Consider the following 22,296-nt stretch of genomic DNA (forward strand, 5'->3'; position numbering starts at 1 on the left):
GGGTGGTGTGAGGTGGTGTGAGGCGTCATGCTGCCATCATGGTGTTCGTCACCTCATTAACACTCACATTCTGGATGGGAGGTCAAACGGGTGATCGTTTCAATGACAAGGAAGCAAGTAATGAATGTTGGATATCAGAGCCTCAGGATGCTAAATATATATATATATTAATATCTGTTCCATAGCGTAAATATGAATGTAACATATTGTACTATTTATCACTTTATCACTTATATCAATATATATATATGTATATATATATGTATATATATATGTATACATATATATATACATACAGTTTGTTCATTTAATATCACTTATTAAATTAAGGATTACTCACGCTTTGTACTTTGATTTCTTCCTTTTATTTATTCTTTTTGTGTAAACAACAGCTGAACACAAATGTACAAACGACATTACCCAGTCGCTAGCATAAATGTTGGCAATATAAGTGTGCGGAAAACCATGGATATGTTAAAACTTTACGTTTGCTTATGTTGCAACTTTAAGTGTCTTTAGGTTCAATTTAGCATTTCATTTGTAACTTTACCGTGGTCTGGTGAGGTTAATGTACAAAATATCCGCTGGTTTTGCACTTACAGCTGTTGATGTTATCTTGAACTGTGGCACGTATTGTAGACAATGTCAGTGTGGCATGAATGAAATGTACAAACTTGAACATATCATTTGTGGCTTGCACAAACCTAAACCATCATTTCACTCTACCGACTTGGCTGAATCACACGTGCTGTGGTGTGCTGTCAGCTAATGTTAGCATACTTAGAGGCCGTGGGCAAATTCATTAAAACCAGGGAGTGGTGATCTGATATTTGACTGGCTAAAAGATACAATACAAACCCTCTGCTGACAGGATAGAACGAATCAAAATACATCAAACTGCAGGTTCTAATATGTGTGTGTTAGGGTAGGCGTGTCCTAATGACAGACGGCCTAATTAATGTCACATGGCATTTTACAAAGAGCTACCAGCAAGGAGCAAACGACATTAACATTTCAGGGATGGTTGTAATAATATTACTATTCCACCTATTACAAAGGGCTAACCACTACCCTATAGGTCTAAGGGGGGGCTTTATGCAGGGCTTTGTGAGGGCCAACATGGGTGCTGTTTGTGTAGCACTTTGGTTCTGCTTAATTATTCAATGAATGCCTTTTACCACCCTGTTTTATGCAGAAAAGGATGGGCAGTTCATTAATGATTTAAAAAATCCATTGTGCTATTCCAAATTGCAATTTCCATGTTGAATTGGATCCTTAATAAGTGTGTAATCTGAGTATAGAATTACAGTGTACAGAAGTGCGACCAAATAGTCTGCATGACATGGACCTCTCATGGAAGCGGACTCTGGTTTGTGCAATATAATGACTGCAGGACGATTTCACCAAAATATTTCACTAAAGACAAGTTGACTTGTCGCTGTAGGAAAAGCACAGGCGTAAATAATGAAATTAATGACAGCTAAATTCCATTTAGTTTCCTCGTCATTAGCGTTATTAGTAACATCTGTGATTTGCCTGATTAGACGAGTCAAAATATATGCAGTGGAAATACCGATTATGATTCCTCTTGGGTATGAATCGTGTCTTTTCTGTCAGTGTGTTTCAGTCGAGCTGCTTTTATACCAACACAAAGCCTCTTTTTTTTTTGGTTTTTATAAGCAAAATAAAATGCATCACTTCCTCTGCACGACAGGATTTTCCACATCAAAGTGAAAAATAATTTTCAGCGGGTTATGATTTTCAGCAGATTAGTGCAGCAAATGATTTCCTACCGGATTTCTCTCATCCAAACACATCACGCTCCTTTTTTAGTGGGAGCCATTCAGTGTTTTATCCTGTGAATGAAGATATACAGTCTATCAGATGTAATTCTGTGGCCTCCTCTGCAGGATCATTGGCCATGAATGATTTAGAGACAGCTTGATTTCAAATTCAGCCCCTCCTGCTCAGAGCAGAGTCTTTCTATAAATGTAAGAGCCTCTGCCAGAGGATTCACAGTCAAGTCACAGGAGAAGGAAATTAACAAAAAACACAACTCATCAGGTTTCTTCTTAACAGTTTTTCTTTTTTTTTTTTTTTGCTTTAATTAACAAGTTTAGTGTGAAATGACAACACTGGCCTCAGCACAGATTAACTGCTCCTTTCGACTGTATGAAATATATATCTGCCTTCTGGGTCTGTAAAGTGAAGCAAACACAAATGTGCCTTAAACCTGCATTCTTTCTAGTGACCAGCAGGGGGCAAATGTCTGAATTGTATGTAAACTTATGAGGAAATGACCCTAGTCTCACTTGATTTATTACCTCAATTAACAGTTTCCTAATGAGTTTATGGTCTCAATCGTTCGTTTTCATATTGTAAGTTATCATTACCCGTTTAGAGTGAAATAGAAGATAGAGCAGAGTATGCTTTATTGGACAACTCCTTGATCGATAAGTTACTACTTGCCCTTTAGTTCTCAGTTACATCCAATCATAATATCCCCCCCAGGTCCACCAGTCCAAATATGGCCATTTCTGGCTGCAAAAAAACAACAACAATATGGCGACAACCGTAATGCCAAACTCAAGGTTTCAAAAGAGTGTTTCACAAACCAGTGGGAGATGTCACAGTGGGTTTACATCGAGTTGCTCCTTCATCAACTGAGCCAAAGGTGATTTTCTGACTCGATACACTGTAACACTGCTTTTTGCTATTTGTGGCATTAATGGCACTAAGTGTTGTTAAGGAATAGACTGTATTTTTTTTACTGAGTAGTTAATATCTGGATTCAGCTAAATACTGTCTTTTTATTCATTGTGTATGTATTTGGGAATTTAACAGATGGTCTTAATGTGGAATAGCTTCCTCTCTTCATGCAGAACCATGTGGTTTCTCAACTTGAAACGAACAGTGAAACCTGGCAGTGATATATGACGAAGAACATGCTGGCACCATAATCAGTTTTGTCTTTATGAGCCCTGCATTGCTCTCATTAGTGTTATGACACAATTACATTATGTGCCTGTAAACACGGTCAAGTATTAAAGCGGACCCTCTATACGGGTACATGAAAATGGTCATCAGCATCAGTACTGATCCGTTCGTAGTAAAATCTATTCTAGTTGCTCTAATTCTGTGTTTGCCCGTCTAGAGTTTCAGCTCATAAATCATTCACAGAGTGTGATTCTGCCACCGCAGACTGTATCGACATCTTGCATCGGTTCTATGATGAGACTTTAATCTGATGATGGTTACAGTTTCATTGACAGCCACAACTGAGACAGAAGATCAAGATCCGAGAGAAAAACATGAATACAGATGCTGCTGCATTAACATCGGAGGTTATAAATCCTGGAATGTAACTGTGTGTAGAGTGTACACTGCACATGCAAACACATGGCGAAGGAAACATGAATATGGTTATTATTAGAGATGGGGAATGGATGGCGAGCAGAGGAGGAGGTCCCGTTCTGTTTCTTAGCTTTAATAATGAAAATATTCATCTGTTAATAGCCAGAGATGACATAATGTCCCGGCAGAAACACATTTTTACCCATTAACTTCTCAGTTCCTACTTGCTCTGCATATATGTACCAGGAAACATGCTGTATAAGGAAATTGAGTTACATAACATTTTGAGATGGTATGATCAGGTACATGCTTCATGATGATGTCACTGTGTCCAACATCATCAGACAAAGTGATCGTACAATGTGCTTGTTTTTGACATTTTTGTGGACTGTATCAACAGCAAGGCTAATGATTCAATAACAAATAAATCTGGTATGGACATTCATGGTCCCCAGAGGACGAGTCACTGACTTTGGCTATCCTCTATCACCACCATCAGGTTAAACTTTTAACATTTCCTGTGAAATATATCAACTACTGAATCAATTTCCATAAAATTTTGATCCATACATTCATAGTCCGCAGAGGATGAACCCTATTGACTCTTGGTCCCATAACTTTCCCTCCAGCACCATCAAGAATCTGACATATGTATAGAAATATATTTGCTATTGGCATGTTTTCTTCAGGATGAATTGTTATCACTCTTGTGATCCCTTTACTTTTCATCTTCAGATTTTGCAATTTGATGTGACAGATACAAAATCCTCCACGTTTCAGTATTGGTTCATCTTACATGTCCAATACTGAGACTTTAGCGTACATGTAACTGGCAAATTAAGTAGATGTGCCATGTGCACAAGCCCCTCATGGACTGATGCTCTGACCTCCCACAACAGCACGGAGGTGAATTAATCATGATGTGAACAGCAGTTTGTTTCTGTGTGTACAGATATGCTGTGTGCACACATACCATGAGTACGACTGATCAACATTAATTATGGAAGAATTCATTTTTGTTAAAAACTTTCAAAAATATTTTGCTATGATCTGCAGAATGTGAAGAAATAACATTTCTTCTGACAATATGATGTTGATGATGATATGATGATATGCTACTGAAGTTAGCATGCTAACAAGCTAGCTCCGGGCCAATCCCCGTCCAAAATTTCTGTGCTTGTGGTGTTCACACCAACACTCTGTACTCCAGTCTGTAACACTATAGATGCACCACTTACTGAGCTAACTGAATAAACAAACTGACCTTAAAGGACAACACAATTTCATAGTGTTTTTCTTTGATACTGGCGGACCCTGCCACCTTTCTAGCTTCAAACCCTATTTTCCTCTGAGAAAAAAATATTTCTGAGTTTGTTTTATTACCTCATTAATGTTGTAAAAATTCAAATTCAGAGTTTGGTTTCTTCTCACAATGCCCCTTTAATCAGGAGAGAGACGCTTCTGCCAAACCAAATAAAGGCTTCATGTTTTCTGTGATGTATCATCAGATTCTGAGGAAACTAGTGTGTATTTTTCCTGCTTGTGTTTCTTTCATTATTGCCTGAAGGTATGTATCGATTACCAATTCCACATATGGTTCTCTTCGTGTAGCCTCTGATTGTTTCTGCAGGTTTGTTATTAGCAGTGTTTTTTCCTCTTCTCCTTTCTAGTGTGTGTACCTGGTAGGGAAGATGTATTGAAATTAATTTCTATTAAATTTAATTCTGTGCAAGAACGACTGTCTCGAGGAACCAGGATGCAAAAAAAATAAAAAATAAAATAAAAATGACAATGTGAGGAGGGATTGTGTCATATGTAGGGGGGAATGGTTTCTGTTTGCAAACACTGACATGTTCATTGGAAGGCAAATTCTCTCATGCCATTTAATAACAGCTCTGACTTTCAAGCAGTTCATAATGAGCCATGGAGAGTCCTGCTCTGACTGCATCTCTAACATCATGGATTGTTTTCTGTTACCTGCTCCTGGTGTCCTTCTTGTATCCTGCAGGGGTGGCGACAGAGAGCTGCAGACATGAGATCCTACTCCTCTCTCTCTCTCTCTCTCTCTCTCTCTTTCTCTCTCTCTCCTCCAGGGCTACATCCCGTTATCTGGGCGGAGAGAGAGGCACAGAGGGAGGCTACAGCAGATCAACCACACCGCCTCTCTGTTTCTCACCCACTGCTCCTCTGAGCGAACACCCGGCCGGTTAATGTGATCGAGGCAGATATCCTGAAGAGAGCAGGGGAGGATCAGTCCGGACAAAGCAGGAATCATTCGCACACGGTGGTTATACAGGACTGTATTTTCGCATTGCTGGACTCCGCTTCCTGCTCCTTCGTCTTGTTGCGCTGCAGGAGCTCTCGTCGTGGCCGCAGCAGAGAGGGTCCCCTCCTTTTGTGTGGCTCTGCAGTTGTTTATTCACGCTCCCAACTTCTGCCTCCTGTTTCCTCAGCACGGGAGGTTTCATTTCTGCGTTTCTCGTTTCGGCCTAAACGGAATGAATGACAAAAACAAAGGAGGTTGATGTCCACAACTCCCCGACTCACCTCGTCTTCGCCTCGCCTAAGGAACGGAGACTCCATCTCCGGCAGAAGATGGAAAGCGGAGGCGGGACGGAGGGCTCGGACAGCGGGCAGACGCAGCACGCGGTGCCCGGGCAGCAGCAGCTGAGCCCCCGGGCCGGGTCCGCGGAGCTCCCCGCGCAGCCTCCCGGTGAGAAGAAGAAGGTAAACCGGGCTCCATCCCCGGCCAGACCCAAGGATGTACCCGGGTGGTCGCTCACGAAGATCCGCGGAGGGATCGGGACCCCGACCCTGAGCGTGAAGCCGGGAGCCATCCACCTGGGGAGCCGCATTTCCAGGCGCAGCCCCGTGGGGAGTCTCTCCGGGAAGGATGGGAAAGCGGAGAAGAGCGGTGGTGGCAAACCGGCCGGCAAATCCTCCTTCTCCGGGTTGTCCAAAGCCTCGGCGGCCAAGGCGGCCAAGAGCACCGGGGGGCGGAGGAAGGTGTCGGACGCCAGCATCGGATCGGACGATTTATCCAAGGACTCCGGCTGCGCCACCGGGAAGCTCTCCCCGACCGACAGCAGCTCCGAGCTCTCGGACTGCGCCTCCGAGGAAAACAAGCTCTCCGCGGACGCCGCGAGCAGCGACGCCGAGTCGAGGAGCAGCCGGGGCGGTGGACCGGACGGAGACAAGCCGCTCAGGGAGGGCGCACTGGCGGACAGAGCGAGTCAACAAGCCGCCGCAAAGACCGGCTGCTACAAGGACCAGCTGTCGGTGGGCGCGGAGACCGGGGAAGGGAGCATATCCCCCGGCGAGGAGCGCTCGGTCACCTCGTTCGACAGCAGGGTGCCTGCCAGCACATCCCTGGCTTTCTCAGACCTCACGGAGGAGTTTATGGACGGCATGCATGAGGAGTTTGTCCGGGAGATAGAAGAGCTCAGATCCGAGAATGATTACCTCAAAGTAAGTTGGTCTCAACTATCAGGGTGGATTTACATCGCTTACTTATTTTCTGGCCATAGTTCTCCCCAAGGTGTCATGTAGGAGGATGCAAACCAGGTCCTGCATCTGAGATCTAACTGAAAAGGTTTTTTAATGAGAGACAGGATCCAAACACATATCTCATGACTAGTTCCATTATCTTTCATTGTCATGTTGCTTTAGACCAAGTTCCAAAACAAAATCATCTTTCTGTCAGAGGTCTGCTGGATTTGTTTACCAGGTCGCTCTGACTGTTTCCCAGTGTGTAGAGATGCTTTTTGGAAGCCTTCCAAGGCTTCTCACTACAAGGATGATGATGTTGTGAATAGGCCGTCTGCACCCTCAGCAGCACAGAAGCAAAACATGCAGAGCCCACAGCCTCGGGATGACATCTGAAGTGTGAAATACTGAGAGGAGTTCAATATAATGTGGATGTAGTATTCTGGGACAGATGGTGGCTCTTCAATGTGCCAGTTGGCCGGTGTTGTCAGGCGTGTTTTTTTCGCTCACATGATGGAGTTGAGGGGTTTGATTTTACTCCACAGCTCGAGGGGTTGTCAGCCTCTGAAGCCTGCGGTGAAATGCTAATTCAGCAAAGGTTTTTGATTAGGATCGTTCCAACAGAGAGTTTTTTTACCAACCCCATGGTTGTCCAGATGCTGTTTCAGAGTCTTGTTTTTCTGATGAAAGTGAAACACTCGAGGACACTTGGATTCCCAACTCCAGGTTCAACCCCAGAACACTGTTTGGAGCTAGAAAGGTGGCGGAGTACAACAGTATGGAATTGTGTTGTACTTTAAGGCCACGTAAAGTTTGTTCATCCAGTCATGAAAACGAAGCGAGTTTGTTTATTTATCATAGAATATGATGATCAGTGAAGATCTTTCTCTTCTGATCAGAATTACTCCCCCAACACCTCCACCTGGACTCACAGTTGGATTGTATGTCACCCGGTTCTGGTACTAAAGGAATCTCTCTTCTCACACATGTGTGCATGCAGTGGAATGTAAATGTATGGGATCCATCCTGCCATGAGAGTGATTGATTAGGAGCCAATCGATCACATTAGCATGTCCCTAAGCACTAACTGGCAGTAACCCGACAAGCCAATAATTGTCAGAGATTGATCGCGGAGGTGATTGATCAGCAGCACTTGCCTAAACAGGAGAAGAGGCGCCCTATCCATTTGAGGCGGCGTGTTTTGATTCTTGGCGGATCTTTACCCTGCAGATTGCATCACGCAGCGGAGGGGTTTGTAATCGGCACGTCACTGTGGTGATGCTGACATTTACCTCCCCCTTTTTTTTAAGCACACCTGCTGCTCTCCAGCCCTACAGTATATATGCAGTAACTGAGATAAGATGTAGGTGTATATCAATCCAGGAGGTTCACATGTGGAGCTTTGTATATTTACATGTTTGTGTGAGTCTGTGTGAGTCCAGAGCTGCTGCCTCAATATGTAGGGCAGCATGTACGCATTGGACCACCCCAAAGTCTCACAGGAGGCCCGGCAGTGATGCGAGGCTGGTCGTCTCTGTTGTGGCAGCTGTGAGGAACACCTGGTTTGTTATCTGAGGATCAAAACAACATCCTGAAGTGTCAGACCCCCACCCCCCTTCAATCTCTCGCTCTTGACACATCTGACTTCTGATGGATTCAGATTCTAATCCACACTCCTGAATTCTCTCTCTCTGGTTTTCTACCCCTCATGTTCATCTTTCTTCTCTTTCGCCACGTGCTTAACGCCTTTGCTTGTCCGTCTGTGACTGTTGTTTCATTCTCACTCTCTGTCGGTGCAGATACCGTTTTCCCATTTGGTAATTAGGAGATTAAAACAAGTAGCAGTGGTTGGATTCTCTCTGAGTTATGAATTTGTATTTCAGTCAGTGCAGTGTTGATGTTTAATACCTATTCATCTTCCTGCTTCAGTCCAGCCACAACATACACAATCACAACAGTGAGATGGATGCTCTGCAATGCCACCACACTCACACCTTGTTGAAGCAGCTCTCCCTCAGCAGGAACATCAGCAATTACCGTAAACTGCAATTAGGGTCTTTATTGCTGACCTGACGTTACAGCTAAACCTGTCAGAGTCACAATGGTGGGGCTTTTTGCGCTTAATTTCGAGGAATGTCCGCCCTGTGACTTCAATTTGAGCTAATATCTCAGCATCTGTGCAGGCGCGGTGTGTGCAGATGACTGTTTTTAGCCTGCTCCTATTACCCACAGTGTTTTACATTGTAAAGAGTTGCTTTGCTCATATAGGTGAACAGTTCACCTGTCACTCTTATCAAACTGGACATGTCATTACGCACGCAGAATTCTGACTTTATTTTTTTTCTTATGTGTTGTATAGAGGCAATTATCTGAATCGTGAGGTCAGTGAGGATTTAAATGAACCGTCTGTGGTATAGCGAAGAAACAAGGTTTGAAGTTGTAGAACAGGTAACAGACAGACACATGATAGCAGCTTTCATTTTTCTTGTGTCATGCTTTTTAAGATCCCAGAGCTGCTGCTCCATTTCGAACTAAATACAGCAAACTGCAGGTTGTAGCTAATGTGGCATGACATGAAACCTCATTTACTTTAAAAGGAATCGTTAGGCTTTTTGGGAAATATGTGTTCTTGCTTTTTTTTTTTTTTTTGGCCAAGAATGAGACAAGAAGATAGATACCCCACTTGTGTGAGTTTGATGAATATAAAGCTACAGGCAGCAGCTAGTTAGCGTAGCATAGCACAAAGGCTGGAAACGAGGGGTAACGGCTATCAGGTTTTGGCTAAAGGTAAAAAAAAATGAGACATGTTAATTATTGCGCTTTAGAGGTGTTGGTAAGCTGATTTTGTTACCTTTAGACAAAGCCAGGTAGTTGTTTTACCCTCTTTCCGCAGTGTTTGTGCTAAGCTAAACTAACCTGCTGCTGCCTGTAGCTTTATACTTATCAAACTTATATATGAGTGGTATCTATCTTCATGTCCTACTCTTGGCATTAAGAAAAAACAAACAAACAAACAAATAATCATATTTATTTGGCTGAATACCAATAGTAGGGTACACCATCCTAATTTCAGTATAAATATTCAAGTTCTTGCTGCTAGGTGTTGTTTCAAATGAGCTGTAACTACTGTGATAAATGATTCATACATCTATTTATGCAGTTAAGTCCAAAAATGTAGGATCAATGCTGCTGCATGCTGTAAAGATACAAAGATGATGATCCTTCATGCGGACAGGGCCTACAGCAGGTAGTGAGAGGAAGATTTTCAGCAGATGTGCCCAAGTTCTAATTCCTAACATTGACCTGTCTCGCTCACTAAAATCTAACATCTGATTGGCTGTTTCAATCTCCTGACTGTCTGGTAGCTCACATAACAGAAACCGTCTTCTTCTTTAGTTAGCTGTGGAAAGCAGGTCAGTGGACCACCTCTCTCTCTCTCTCCCAGCCTCTCGCCACATTAACTTGCGATTCCCTGGTTCCGCATCCTCACATTCTCACTCTGTGCCGTCGTGTTTTATCTCCCTCGCCGTCTACATTTGTTTCATGCTCTGTTTTTCCCATTTTCCCCTTTTCCCCTTTCCACCACCTGCATTAACTCTTTCTTTCTTTCTTTCTTTCTTTCTTTCTTTCTTTCTTTCTTTCCTCTGTGTTTTGTCTGTTATTTTTCCCTGTCTCCTTTTCATTTCTATGACTTCCTTTCATCCTCCTCTCTCCTGCAGATGTGCAGCACAGCGGTCAGTGTGGGGCAGATTGCTTCTTGCTGCAGTTTATTTCAGCTCGATCAACAAACCTCACTTCACAAGAATGCGCACACACACACACATGCTACCACACACCATGTTCAATGCAGTGTGAAAATGTTTGGCGATAAGTTGTTAACATGTGTATGTTATATACTCACACATTGTCACAATTGTTTATAAGTGCACACTTGGCTTTTTTTGCCATCTTTTCACACACACTGACGAGCACTCGTCCCCAGAGCTCATTGTTGCTACACTCGGAGCTCTGCCGAGGCTGACCCACATTCTCTACTGTAGTAAATTATGACAGCAGCGCTACTACTACAGCTGCATGCACATCATACACACGCACCGGCAGATGTTTGCCAACACACACACCGTTGTGTAACACCCGGCCCTGCTCACGGTGACCCAGACTTCTTCTGGCGGGGTGTGGTTCACGTCAGTGCACCCACACACACACGAGAGCTGCACCTTAAGTACGACTCAGAGGGCTGATGCAACTCGTGCTGTCAGGCTGAAATGAATAATTCATCCCTCATAAGTCTACAAGAGCTGTGGATCACAACACTACTATTGAGAACATGCTCTGGCCTATTTTTGGCTTGTTTTACAATGTTGTTGCATACTTTTTGGAAACTTTTGTTCAGATATGTTTACCTCATACTTTAAAGTGTAGGAATTTCCTTTCCTTTGCTGCCAATCTTCCTGCAGGGAATGTTAAGAGTCTTCTCTGATGTAATCTAATATCCCAACCCTGACCTTTGACCTCCCTTGTGTTACCAGGGAGAGAAAGGAGAATCAATACAGTATCATATGACATTACTCAGTGCACTATTCTGCTACCTGAAACATGCAGATCTCTATTTCTGACGACCCCTTTCATCTGACTCGAGAAAATAGTACGCAGCAGCTCATTTTAAGAGGACACTAATTGCTGTGATGGTGATCCTGCTAATGAGGATGATAGATGACATTAAGATGTGGCGGCCAATGACAGTTAGCGCTGATTGATGGGATGGGTTATGATCGTAGCATCATTAATGGAAGATAATTTGATGGCGATGAAGAGGATTGTCTTGCCTTTATGACAAAGATGCTGAAAGCTGTTAAACATGAAAGGCTTCACTTTATGACCCACTTATGTGCCAATAATGCCGTCGGCACTTTGAGAGATGCTTAATTAGAAGCCTCCTGTACCTGGTTCTCAATGTTTCATGATGTTAAAATGACTCTCTCTTCTCCGCTGTCTGCAGGATGAGATGGAGGAGCTGAGGTCTGAGATGCTGGAGATGAGGGACATGTACATGGAGGAGGACGTCTACCAGCTGCAGGAGCTACGGCAACAACTGGAGCAGGTACGACTGTGTGCGGACGGGTCGACTCCCTCACCTAATCTGTGCTACAGTAAAAAGCAACAAATAGCTTTCCCAAATGTTTCATGCGTTTGTATTCTGCATAGAATTTCTTAATGGCTGCTGCAAGACACACAAAAGTGAAGCCGATGTACTCATACTGCCTCTGTTTCTCAGGCCAATAAAACCTGCCGCATCCTGCAGTACCGGCTGAGGAAGGCAGAGCGGCGCTCTCTCCGCGTGGCCCAAACGGGGCACGTGGATGGAGAACTGATACGAACGTTGGAGCAAGACGTCAAAGTAAGTCTTCATGTGCTTTAGATTATGCATGACTGAAATGGCTAAATAGGGCTTTGTGTGGCCGTTTGGAGGGTGTATCTTGAGATTAGCTGCGTTAAACTTTTTTGGCTACCGTCCAAATGGCCACTTGTACCAGCATTTGGCTAGTGGCGGGAGCTGTGTTCATGATATATGACAATGGATACAGTATTGTTGTGTGAAGCAGATAAAGAAAGTCACATATGTTAAAGGGGCTCTGTTCGTTTATGTTGGCAGACTCCTTTTCTGAATGTTAGCTTTTGTCAGGCACTGAGACGAGGCAGCCGAGAACGTCCATAGAGCCACATCCTTTGGACTGTCGTGGATAATCCGACCTGGGTCCTTTGCAAAGAAATCCACAGTCCAGCAGCATTAAAAAAACAACTTAAACAAATTCTCGACAGGCTTGTATAGACAACTGGGAGAGACGGAGAAACATCTGTCTCCAACATAGCCCCTAATTTGGTGTGGTGCTAGATGCTAGTTCAGATGTCTCAGTGAATTCACTTTTGTCTAAAACGTATCCAGCGAGGTCTATCATCGTCAGACTACAGCGTGCTAGCTAATGACAACCGGCTAACAACATATCAAGCCAATTAGCATGTTGCCTTCACTGCTATCATGCTGCTCAACCGACCAGACGACAACCAAGAACAATCTTTCTCAGCTACTTTATCTCAGCAAACAAAGCACACACTTAAAAAACCAAAAAATACTTTTGCTCACACCAAATTTTGTTCATTATCAAACTGTGAAACTGTCATTTATAGCATTCTCGACTCTGAGCTCAGTGCATTGTAACAGTCCTAGTTAGCAAGCTAGCTAGCAGAAAATAATCCGTCTGATGTTTATGTGTTGACTAGACATAAACAAGACCAAAAACCAGCGAGAACAGAAGTGAATCACTGTTGCTCAAGGTCTGAGAACTGGTGGCGGTTGTGACATGATGCTGTGTTTTGTTTTGGACGGTTTTATTATATTGTAAAGACAGGTCTCATGACCCAGTTTCTTAACACTGTTGAATCATGAGACCGTGGTGAGGTCAGGCTTCCTCCAGCTTGTTTAAGGAATTTCCCCATTCGGACATAAGGCTAACACGCGAACACAGATACAGTAAATGTAAATACTGAGCACACTCGCACACACTCTGTTTTACAAGCATCCTTCACAGTACGCACACACACCAGTCATCCCAGTCACTTCAGGAATCCCTGATAAGGGCCAGTCGTAGACAAACACACAGAGCGCAGAGCCTCTGTGCGTGTTTTCTGCCCGATGACCCTGGACTATGGATGCACAACGTCAAATTCACGGCGTTCCTCCAACATTTTCCGTGTGATAGAGCGGCACAATGAGGCCCTTTATGCCCTGAGAGAGAGTGTGTGAGAGTGAGACTGTGATGTCACTCTCAAAGGGCTTTCCGCCGGCTGTTGCTGTCTGTCTCTCAGCTCCTGTCTCACCATCTGGTTGTTTTGGAAGAGGGAAGGAGGGAAAAGGGGACCAGCGTACATCCTGTGTCTCAGACTGTGTGTGTGTGTGTGTGTGTGTGTGTGTGTGTGTGTGTGTGTGTGTGAGTGAGTCTGAAAGGGGAAAAAAAGGGGGATTGGTCACTGTTTGAAAATTCAAATCAGCCAATCATGATGGGGGGATGAGGCACGGAGGAAAACAGAAAAAAAAAGACACAGATTGTGAGAAATGTGCAAAAAGAGAGAAACAAACAAAAATCAGAGAGAGAGAGAGACAGAAACAAAAAATGGAGGAGGGGAAAACAAGGTATTCAAGGAGGATTAGTTGATTTGAATGAAGCTCTGGCCTGAATTTTAAATCTTCAATAGCCAATGGTAGCACTGGGATAAGGAGTGCAAGAGTGAGGTCAGAAGTAAAGTCAAGTCTGCATCTGTCGGCTGCATTAGTGAAGAAGAGGGCTCATAAACACTGGATGCTGAGATAATACACGGTGCGGTGAGACAAACCTGACCGCTCTCACAACACATGGCCGATTGTGTCCTCTCATGCCGCCAGGGCCAAAGACTCAGGCGGCAGGTCGAGTTACACCAAGCTGAGTGTGTGTGCGTGTGTGTGTGTGTGTGCATGCATTAAGCCCATGCTAAGCCTCTCTTTTGCCAACCTCTCACAGTCACTCCTCTGTTTATTCTGGTAGCTTTATCATTAGCCTTTATAAAAACAGATACTCACTCCTGCCTCTGTGAGTCAACAGTGATTCAGCTCTACTGGAAAATAACTTCAGCAACAGTAAAAAAAAAAAAAAAAAGAGAATATGACAGTGGCTACAAAGGTGTTTGGATGTTGTTGTTACAAATAAACAGACACCTGTTTTTTTTATGGGAAACTTAATCAACATCAAAATCTCCTATTCGTCTTCAACGTGCTCAACACTGTTGATTCAGGTGTGTGTCTGCAACATAACGCGCTACCTTCTCAAGCTAACAGCATGCAGGTAAATCACAAAAAGCTAACATATCTAGCTAGTTGGCATGTTGCTGCTAGCGTCAGCGTGCTGTTCATCCCACCAAACAACAGCCAACAACGTTGTTTCTGAATGTTGGCTAGCACTTGGAGTAGCTCATTTGAAAAAGTTTGGGTACTTACATGAAACTTGCGATTTTGGGTTCTACCCATTTGGTTGAATGCACTTATTGTAAGTCTCTTTGGATAAGTGTCAGCCAAATAAATGTAATGTAAATATGTGATGTGTACCACAATAGAACCAATCACAGTGTTTGTTTAGAAAAATGTCCTGGTAGAGAACCCCTGCGCTAGCACTAGCTTATATACGATTGTTTTATTTGCATGATGTTAAATCAAAGCGTATCCATCTAATTCATCTGAAAGGCATGTTTGATGCTTTCATATCTCATTAATAGCATAACTTTCACTAATTTTAGCTTGGAGACTAATTCAACAACCATGACCATGAATCCAATGCCTTATTTACAAATACATATTTTTTTTAAAAGAAGCAATTTAGCAGTTCAGTATCAGATGGTCCTACCTAAGGTAGTTAAAGGGTGCTATGTGTATGAATTCACCACCTGTTTAATTCATACTCATAACAAATACAGGCGGCGTATCACCAGAGAAACTGCTAACTGCTGCTAACTGTATTCTGTTACATCCATGATTGTAGCTATGTGTTGGCTGTGCAGCTAGCTGGATAACTGAGTAGTGTCCATGTTAAAACAGCTGGCACCGGAGCATTGGACTGCTGGGATGAAAGGGTTTTCAGGCCCAGTGCTAACTAGTGGGCATGCTATCATCAATAGATATCTCTACAACACAATACATAGACATCTTGTCAACTTGTTATTTCTTCATATTCTGTTAATCATTTTAGAACAATTTTTTAAAAAATGTTTTCAACTAGAATTATATATAGGATTGCACCTTTAAACTGGCATCGTCCAACTCGGAGATGGGAAACCCCCCCCCCCCGAGGCTTTTCAAGAGGAATCTATGAGGTGTTAAGATGATTATCTTATCTGAAGGGGGAGAAAGAAATTGGGATTGAGATGTATATGAGTTGTTAATTATGCGGATTACTGAGAGTCCCTTGAAGTAAGTGAAAAACAGTGAGTGACCTGAGTTGTGTTAAACAAATGTTGTGTAAATCCTAAATGTTTTTGGGCCATTACAGCTAATTAGGTTTGGGAGATTTTTCCTCACTGTCTGAAGGTAGCTTGAAGTGCCGCCCGGTGAGTGTTTCACTTCACTTCACGGTCCAACTTGACTTGTTGAGCTGCTCTGCACTGAGCTGCTTAACAAGAGAAATTGGCTTAACTACAGTCAGTGCTTTAAGGCCCTGTTTTTTGATGACTCGCTCACATGCAAATTCAGGCATGCAAACACACACTCAGACTTAAACCAGAGAGCACACACAGACTCTCTCACACCCTGTTTTCCATCAAAATTTGACTGTCTCTCTGGTCATGGGGCCTTTAGAGCTCCTCTGGGGAGAATATGGGGGCTGGTGATGAAGACAGATGGAGAACAGATAGAAAGAGACCTGAGGGGAATGGGGAAATTGAAAAAGTATGTGTTTGTCACATTATTACATTGTGACAACATCTCCTTATCTTATTTGTGTTGTTTGGAATATCTTGTGTGCGTCGGCTTGAATGTGACTTTATGTGTGTGTGTGTGTGTGTGTGTGTGTGTGTGTGTGTGTGTGTGTGTGTGTGTGTTAGTTTTTTCTTGCGGGGGGTCAGCAGGGGCACAGCCATCAGAATCTCCATGAGAATATCTGACATCATTTCCTGTCCTACTCACACACTGCTCTCATTCCCACAGGCTACAGACATCTGGACACACACACACACACACACACACACACACACACACACACACACACACAGAGGAAATAGTTGTTAGGATTCTCATGACTACAGCGCAGCAGTTGTCACCCTTTTTTTCCAAAGACAATCAGTTCTGCTTTTGCCGACATTAACTATATCGGTCACCTAGATCTCAACCAGGCCTTACAAATGAGAAAACATGCGTCTGTCAGTGATTTGAGTGAATAGATCCTTTTAAAGGCGTTCTCCAGAATTTGGGGAAAAAATGCTTGTTTTTGTTTTACTAGATCTTAGCTGAGGAGACTGTCTGATGAGTTGCCCGGGCTAGTTGCTGGTTGCCCAAATAAGGAGAGACCATTAGACCAGTAGAGCAGTGAGTGTCAGCCAGGCCCGCTTCATGCTGCTGTATGTCATATTTGTGCTACAGAGCGGCACAAGTGCTATTGGTTAATGTAAACATTACATACACAGTAAATGTCTTCAGTTGACGTCGGCCATTGTTCTCAAGAGCAGGCTCAAACATGTCTATTTACGTCGTCTTCCTTTCCTTCTCACGTTTTCTTGTCATTCATTAGTTTTTTTTAGAATAATACTTCCTGTGATCATACCAGCTCTATGCTATTCATATATCATCCTCTGCTTCTGCAGAGTCTTGTGCGTGTGCTCTATGTTATGGGCTTAATCAGGCTCTTACTATTTCTCACTTCCACTCAGACACATGTAATATACAGTATACTGCCATAGTTGTGAGGACCCTAATTGAGATAACGCATTCATAGCCTCGAACCCCCTAACCCTCACAAGCACACATTAACCTCACGTCTTTATGTTCAGAGAGGCAAAGGCATTTTGAAAGAAGCAAGGAGCGGACAAAATGTCCTCATTTTTCAAGTAAGCCTTCCCTCATACGTGTCCTCACTAAGATGGGAGCACCGGAGCAGACACACACACGCACACACACTCACGCACACACAGTCGTTAGATTAGAACTGGGAAGCGGCAGTATCCGGTACATTTATCTGAGCGCGGCCAGCTCCCAGCCTCATCTCCATATGTTATGGTGTTTGTGTGTGCGTGTGTGTGTGAGAGACAGAGAGAGAGAAAAGGGAGAGAGCTGAAATGGTCTCAGCATAGTCGTACTTCGAGTGAAGTGTTCCGGTAGAATGAGAAGTTTGTTGCTTTCTTTCTGTTTTATATAACTGAATATTGAAGATCTCTTTGTTCTGAACTGTTCACAAAACGAGCGGCATTTAATTGAATAGATTATTTAGAGATAAATCAGTGAGGAAGGTAATGACCAGTGCAGTGCCTCATCAGTGGAAGCGCAACTACTACTGCTATTACCAAGATATCAAGGATTGGGCGGATGGCTGAATGTATGCACGAACAGACGCATGGACGGGATGATAGATGGTGATATTTGGGGTGAGATCACACTTTTCATACTGCCAAGTGTCACGCCGAGGACTGTGGGAATTCATCACATTCCATCTCTCTCTCTCTCTCTCTCTCTCTCTCTCTCTCTCTCTCTCTCTCTCTCTCTCTCTCTCTCTCTCTCTCTCTCTCTCTCTCTCTCTCCCCTTCCCCATCCAAAGATAGACAGATACAGACACAGCCTGTACTGGAACAGCTGTCACGCCAGTGGCTCTCCCGCTCACTTTCACACATAATGGTTTTATATATAGACACGAAGCAGATTACTTGTGATGTAACAACCCCACTAAATGGGTGCTGAGAGGCCAGAATGTTGGACGGATGTCAAAAAGGTCAACGGCAACAACGCTAAACACGAACACCCGGGCTACTTCACAGTTACTCCCAGCTTCCTGCTAAATCCTGTCATTCCTTTGAGCAGCTTTGGATAAAATATGTAAATAACTTTGGATATTGAGGGCACAAATAATAACTCGCAGCCACGTTAGTGATGTGGAATCGTAGTTCCTACTGTCTCATACCATGGATGTTGCTGAATGTTTGAGACATTGTTAGAAGTAAATATCTTGTCTGGGATCTTGATATGAAATGATGACAGCGCTCAATCAACAACGGCAGTGATGGACTGATGCAATATGAGGCTTTTGCTGGAAATCCATAGAGCAGGTGCACATTGAGAGAGAAAACGGGTAGAGAACCAAACGTGTTTGTCCTCCAGGTTGTTGTTCATTATTTTATGAAAGGGATAATGCCCGGCGAGGTGTCCATTATCGGGAATTAATGGATAACATGGTGGCCCGAACCGCCTGACGCGCAGCGGTTGCCTCTGCAAAATCCATTAATCCTGATTATAGACACCCACCACCTTGACTGAACTGTCCATAACAAGTATTGGGTAACACTGTTCGATCTGAATAAGCTGGGCAAACTAAATTTATGCGCGTTTACTCACCATTTCAGCCACTGAGTGACATCACTGGAGGCAATTTATCAGATGACATGCAGCTTCCTCTGCAGCCACAAAAGGCTTTTCACACATACAGTGGTACTCTGTAAGATCTGTAACACTCTTTAATGTGTAAAATTGGTGGAGTTACCCTTTAAGCAAAAAATATTAACACTAATTTTGCCACTACTCTGACTTTGCTATTTGTTAAGTCGTCAGCGATTGAGTCGAATGTGTTGCAACGGAAAGTGCAATAAAACACGTCTGATTTATAACGCAGCCAGACGAGTCGGGGAGCGGCGGCCCATTTTTTTAACAGCCATCGGTTTGATTGCGAAAGCAACGACGCTGCTGCTTATCTGTCTGCAGCTACAAGCTGATTCTGCACTACTCCCCCCCCCGTGATGAACTGAGTGGTTCAGCTGAACAGGCAGTCGATATAATTCTACGGGGAGCCGCACTTTGTGAGCATATTTCATAGCTCATTAAAAAAACAATATCGTCACCTCCAAGGTTGACTGTAAGACCTGAGACGCTTTCAAGTTTCGGTGGAGTCATTGCTCCAGGACACGAAGCCGCGGTCCATGATTTGATAAACAACATGCTAAGCCTCTGCAGAGTGCTGAGGTCGATACTTATTGTACTGGACAACAGAATGGCTAAACCACGTCAGGAAGCTGAAATACTCTGAGACAAAGTGAAAGAGCATCCATAAGTACATGTGCGGTCATCTTTAAGAACAATGCCGTGGCGAGCTGACTCTATGCTTTCAGCCACAAATTACATTTGAAAACAACAAAGGACTCGCCTGCTGAGCTTGTGTTTGAAAGCGGGCGAAGCCACAGCGGTGACATAAATTAATTTTAAGCAGAGTGGCTCTACGTTGGTAACTGTCGCCTCGTGGCAAGGAGGCTCTGATTTCAAACCTCATCAAGGCTGATTGAAGCCTTTTTCATGTTTCCTCCCACACCCGGAGACATGAATGTTTCAGTAGGAGCTCTTCTGTCGTTGCTCCGAGCAAAGACTGCAGTTTGTCCCCGGGCCTGTGCTGTTACCGCCCACCGACCTTGAACAGAACAGGTTGAATCCAGAGGAAAAGTTTCGTAACAGTAGTCATTACAGTTTACCTTACGTTACATAAAACTCTTTAGGAAGCTTGCTCGTTAGCTTGGCAAATGTTGTATAATAAAAAAAATCATTCAGTTTCACTGCTGCTCAGCAGGTGGCGGCAGTGTTCAAGTACGTTTTTAGCCTAGCCTAGCCTAGCTTAGCACAAGCAGGAACCTGGGCGAAACTGCTAGCCTCTGTCAAAGAAGAAAAATACACCTTAATAATGATAAGTTCTCCAACATGGTCTTCAGTACATGTTTCTTGTGTGATAGCATACTAGCCAAAACTAAGATAAAATACATCACAGCGCTACGTCCACATCTCACCGACAGGAAGAACCTCAGGCACAAAGCTAAAACTGACATTTTACCTGGCGGACAACATTTGCGACTAGCTGGTGAAATGTGGAGCATTTAACAGCCGAAGTCAGTCAAATTGTCAGAATGTAGCTTAGATTAGTATACATTTGTAGCATGACAGGTCAGTTTAGTGTGTATCAGCTAAAGGATGACATTTTGAAATGCATTTTAAAAGAAAACATGTAAGATTGCATCATGTTACATCATGGCTTTGACTTAAATCCCTTCAGCAAGGGAAAGAAATGATCAAGGACTGGAAGTGACGAGTTAGGTAAACTGTATGCTTCAGTCTTTTAGATCTGGTTTTCTTATATTTTTTATGATGCAGTCTTCGATCATCTTTGGTGCTGGCTTTTGGTTGTCTAACCCCCAATCCTTACAGTAACAGCAACAATAAGTTAAGCCTACATCTAAAGTTAATCCTGAAAGAGGAAGTGGGGAGCTGACAAAATGTCCTCTCTTTTTTTGAGTTGAAAACACATGACAGACAAACACACACACACAGCTGTTGTGTTTCCATAACGGTCATCCCTCTAACGACCTCCCTCTTATTTATCAGACGTTTTACATACAGCTGGTAAAGTGTGTGTCTGTGTGTGTGTGTGTGTGTTTGCGTGTGCGTGTCTGTGAGTGCGTGTGCAGACAGGCTGCATAACGGGAGGAACAAGAATGTGGTTGTTGAGCGTAATCAAGCACACAAACACACAGTGGACACGAAAGAGATCCTTTTGGTGACTAACTGCCACTTGTTGAATGATATGACTGTTTGCCCTGCGGCCACTGTTTGTGTTTGTGTGTGTGTGTGTGTGTGTATAGTGAGTGAGTGAGTGAGTGAGTAAAGGAACAGTGAAGAAACCCTCGCTCTCTCTGCTTCTGGAGGCTTAATATTTCCCCCCTACTCTCTTGATTCCATACGCTCTCTGACACACACACACACACACACACACACACACACACACACGCTCCCTCTCACCCAGCTCTGCAGCACCATGACTGAATGCTAATTACATCCTATAGCTCTGTTGCCGGGTAAAACCACAGCTTCAATGGCGTCAAATTCTTTCACGTTTCCCTTTAACGTAGAAGAACAATGGAGCATTTATGAGCCGTCAAAGGCCGACAATGGAGCGCCGAAGAGGAGGACATTATGAAGAGAGGAGGAGGACGAGTAGGAGAAGAGAGATGAAGACCCATGAACCCACAGTGCTGAAAACATCCCGTTAATACAAGCTATTTTTCTCTCATTGAGCATTGATGCACCTATCAAAATTAAGCACACCGTATTAATCAATCCTTTCTGTGCGATTCAATCCTCATGTAGCTGTTGGAACCGTGAGCCAACACACACGAAGATCTCCTTTTCGCTTCATGCACGAACGCTGATGGGGAAATGATCTGCTCGAGAGACAAACAGAGGGAGCAAATTGATATGCAAAAGGTGTCCTTATTGCTAAAAGTGGTAATCTGCGAGATCAAGTAGCTTCATATTTCATCTCTGTATTTCCTCCTCGGTGCTCACCGCTCGAGGGTTTCTGCACATTTCCCAGAGATTGCCCGCGAAGCAGTCATTGTGGGACTGTGACAACATCCTCCTTTTGATGTTCTGTGGATGAAATCGATGCATCAAATCCCCCAAGAGCTGCACAGCATCGGGCTGCAGCATCGCAAAAGTGAACGGCTGTAATTAATGATCAGGAAAATGTCGGGTTCGGCGTCTCTGTGTTGCGTCAGTTCAATAAAAACATTCACGAGGGGCGAAATGTGCGTTTCTCTTTTTAATGTGTGAGTCGATTACTCTGATTTGGTCAGTGCTGGATCCAAAATGGATGTGTCCGTCCTTCTAATGCGGTTTTCATTTGACGCGGAAGCCGTGGTTGT

General features: G+C 43.6%; 1 protein-coding gene across 3 annotated transcripts in view; it reads left to right on the plus strand.

Moving 5' to 3' along the window:
- The first annotated feature begins 5,450 nt into the window (after positions 1–5,450).
- The window catches only part of mtcl2 (microtubule crosslinking factor 2), a 103,298-nt gene continuing 86,452 nt past the window's right edge, over positions 5,451–22,296 (plus strand). For all 3 annotated transcript variants that reach the window (XM_030422228.1, XM_030422229.1, XM_030422230.1), the window contains exons 1-3: positions 5,451–6,822; positions 11,840–11,941; positions 12,116–12,238. In XM_030422228.1, the coding sequence (XP_030278088.1) occupies positions 5,857–6,822; positions 11,840–11,941; positions 12,116–12,238 (1,191 nt within the window). In that variant the 5' untranslated portion in view covers positions 5,451–5,856. The remainder of the gene's footprint in view (positions 6,823–11,839; positions 11,942–12,115; positions 12,239–22,296) is intronic.

The sequence above is a fragment of the Sparus aurata genome, chromosome 7 (genome assembly GCF_900880675.1).
Source record: "Sparus aurata chromosome 7, fSpaAur1.1, whole genome shotgun sequence".
In the NCBI taxonomy this organism is placed as follows: Eukaryota; Metazoa; Chordata; class Actinopteri; order Spariformes; family Sparidae; genus Sparus; species Sparus aurata.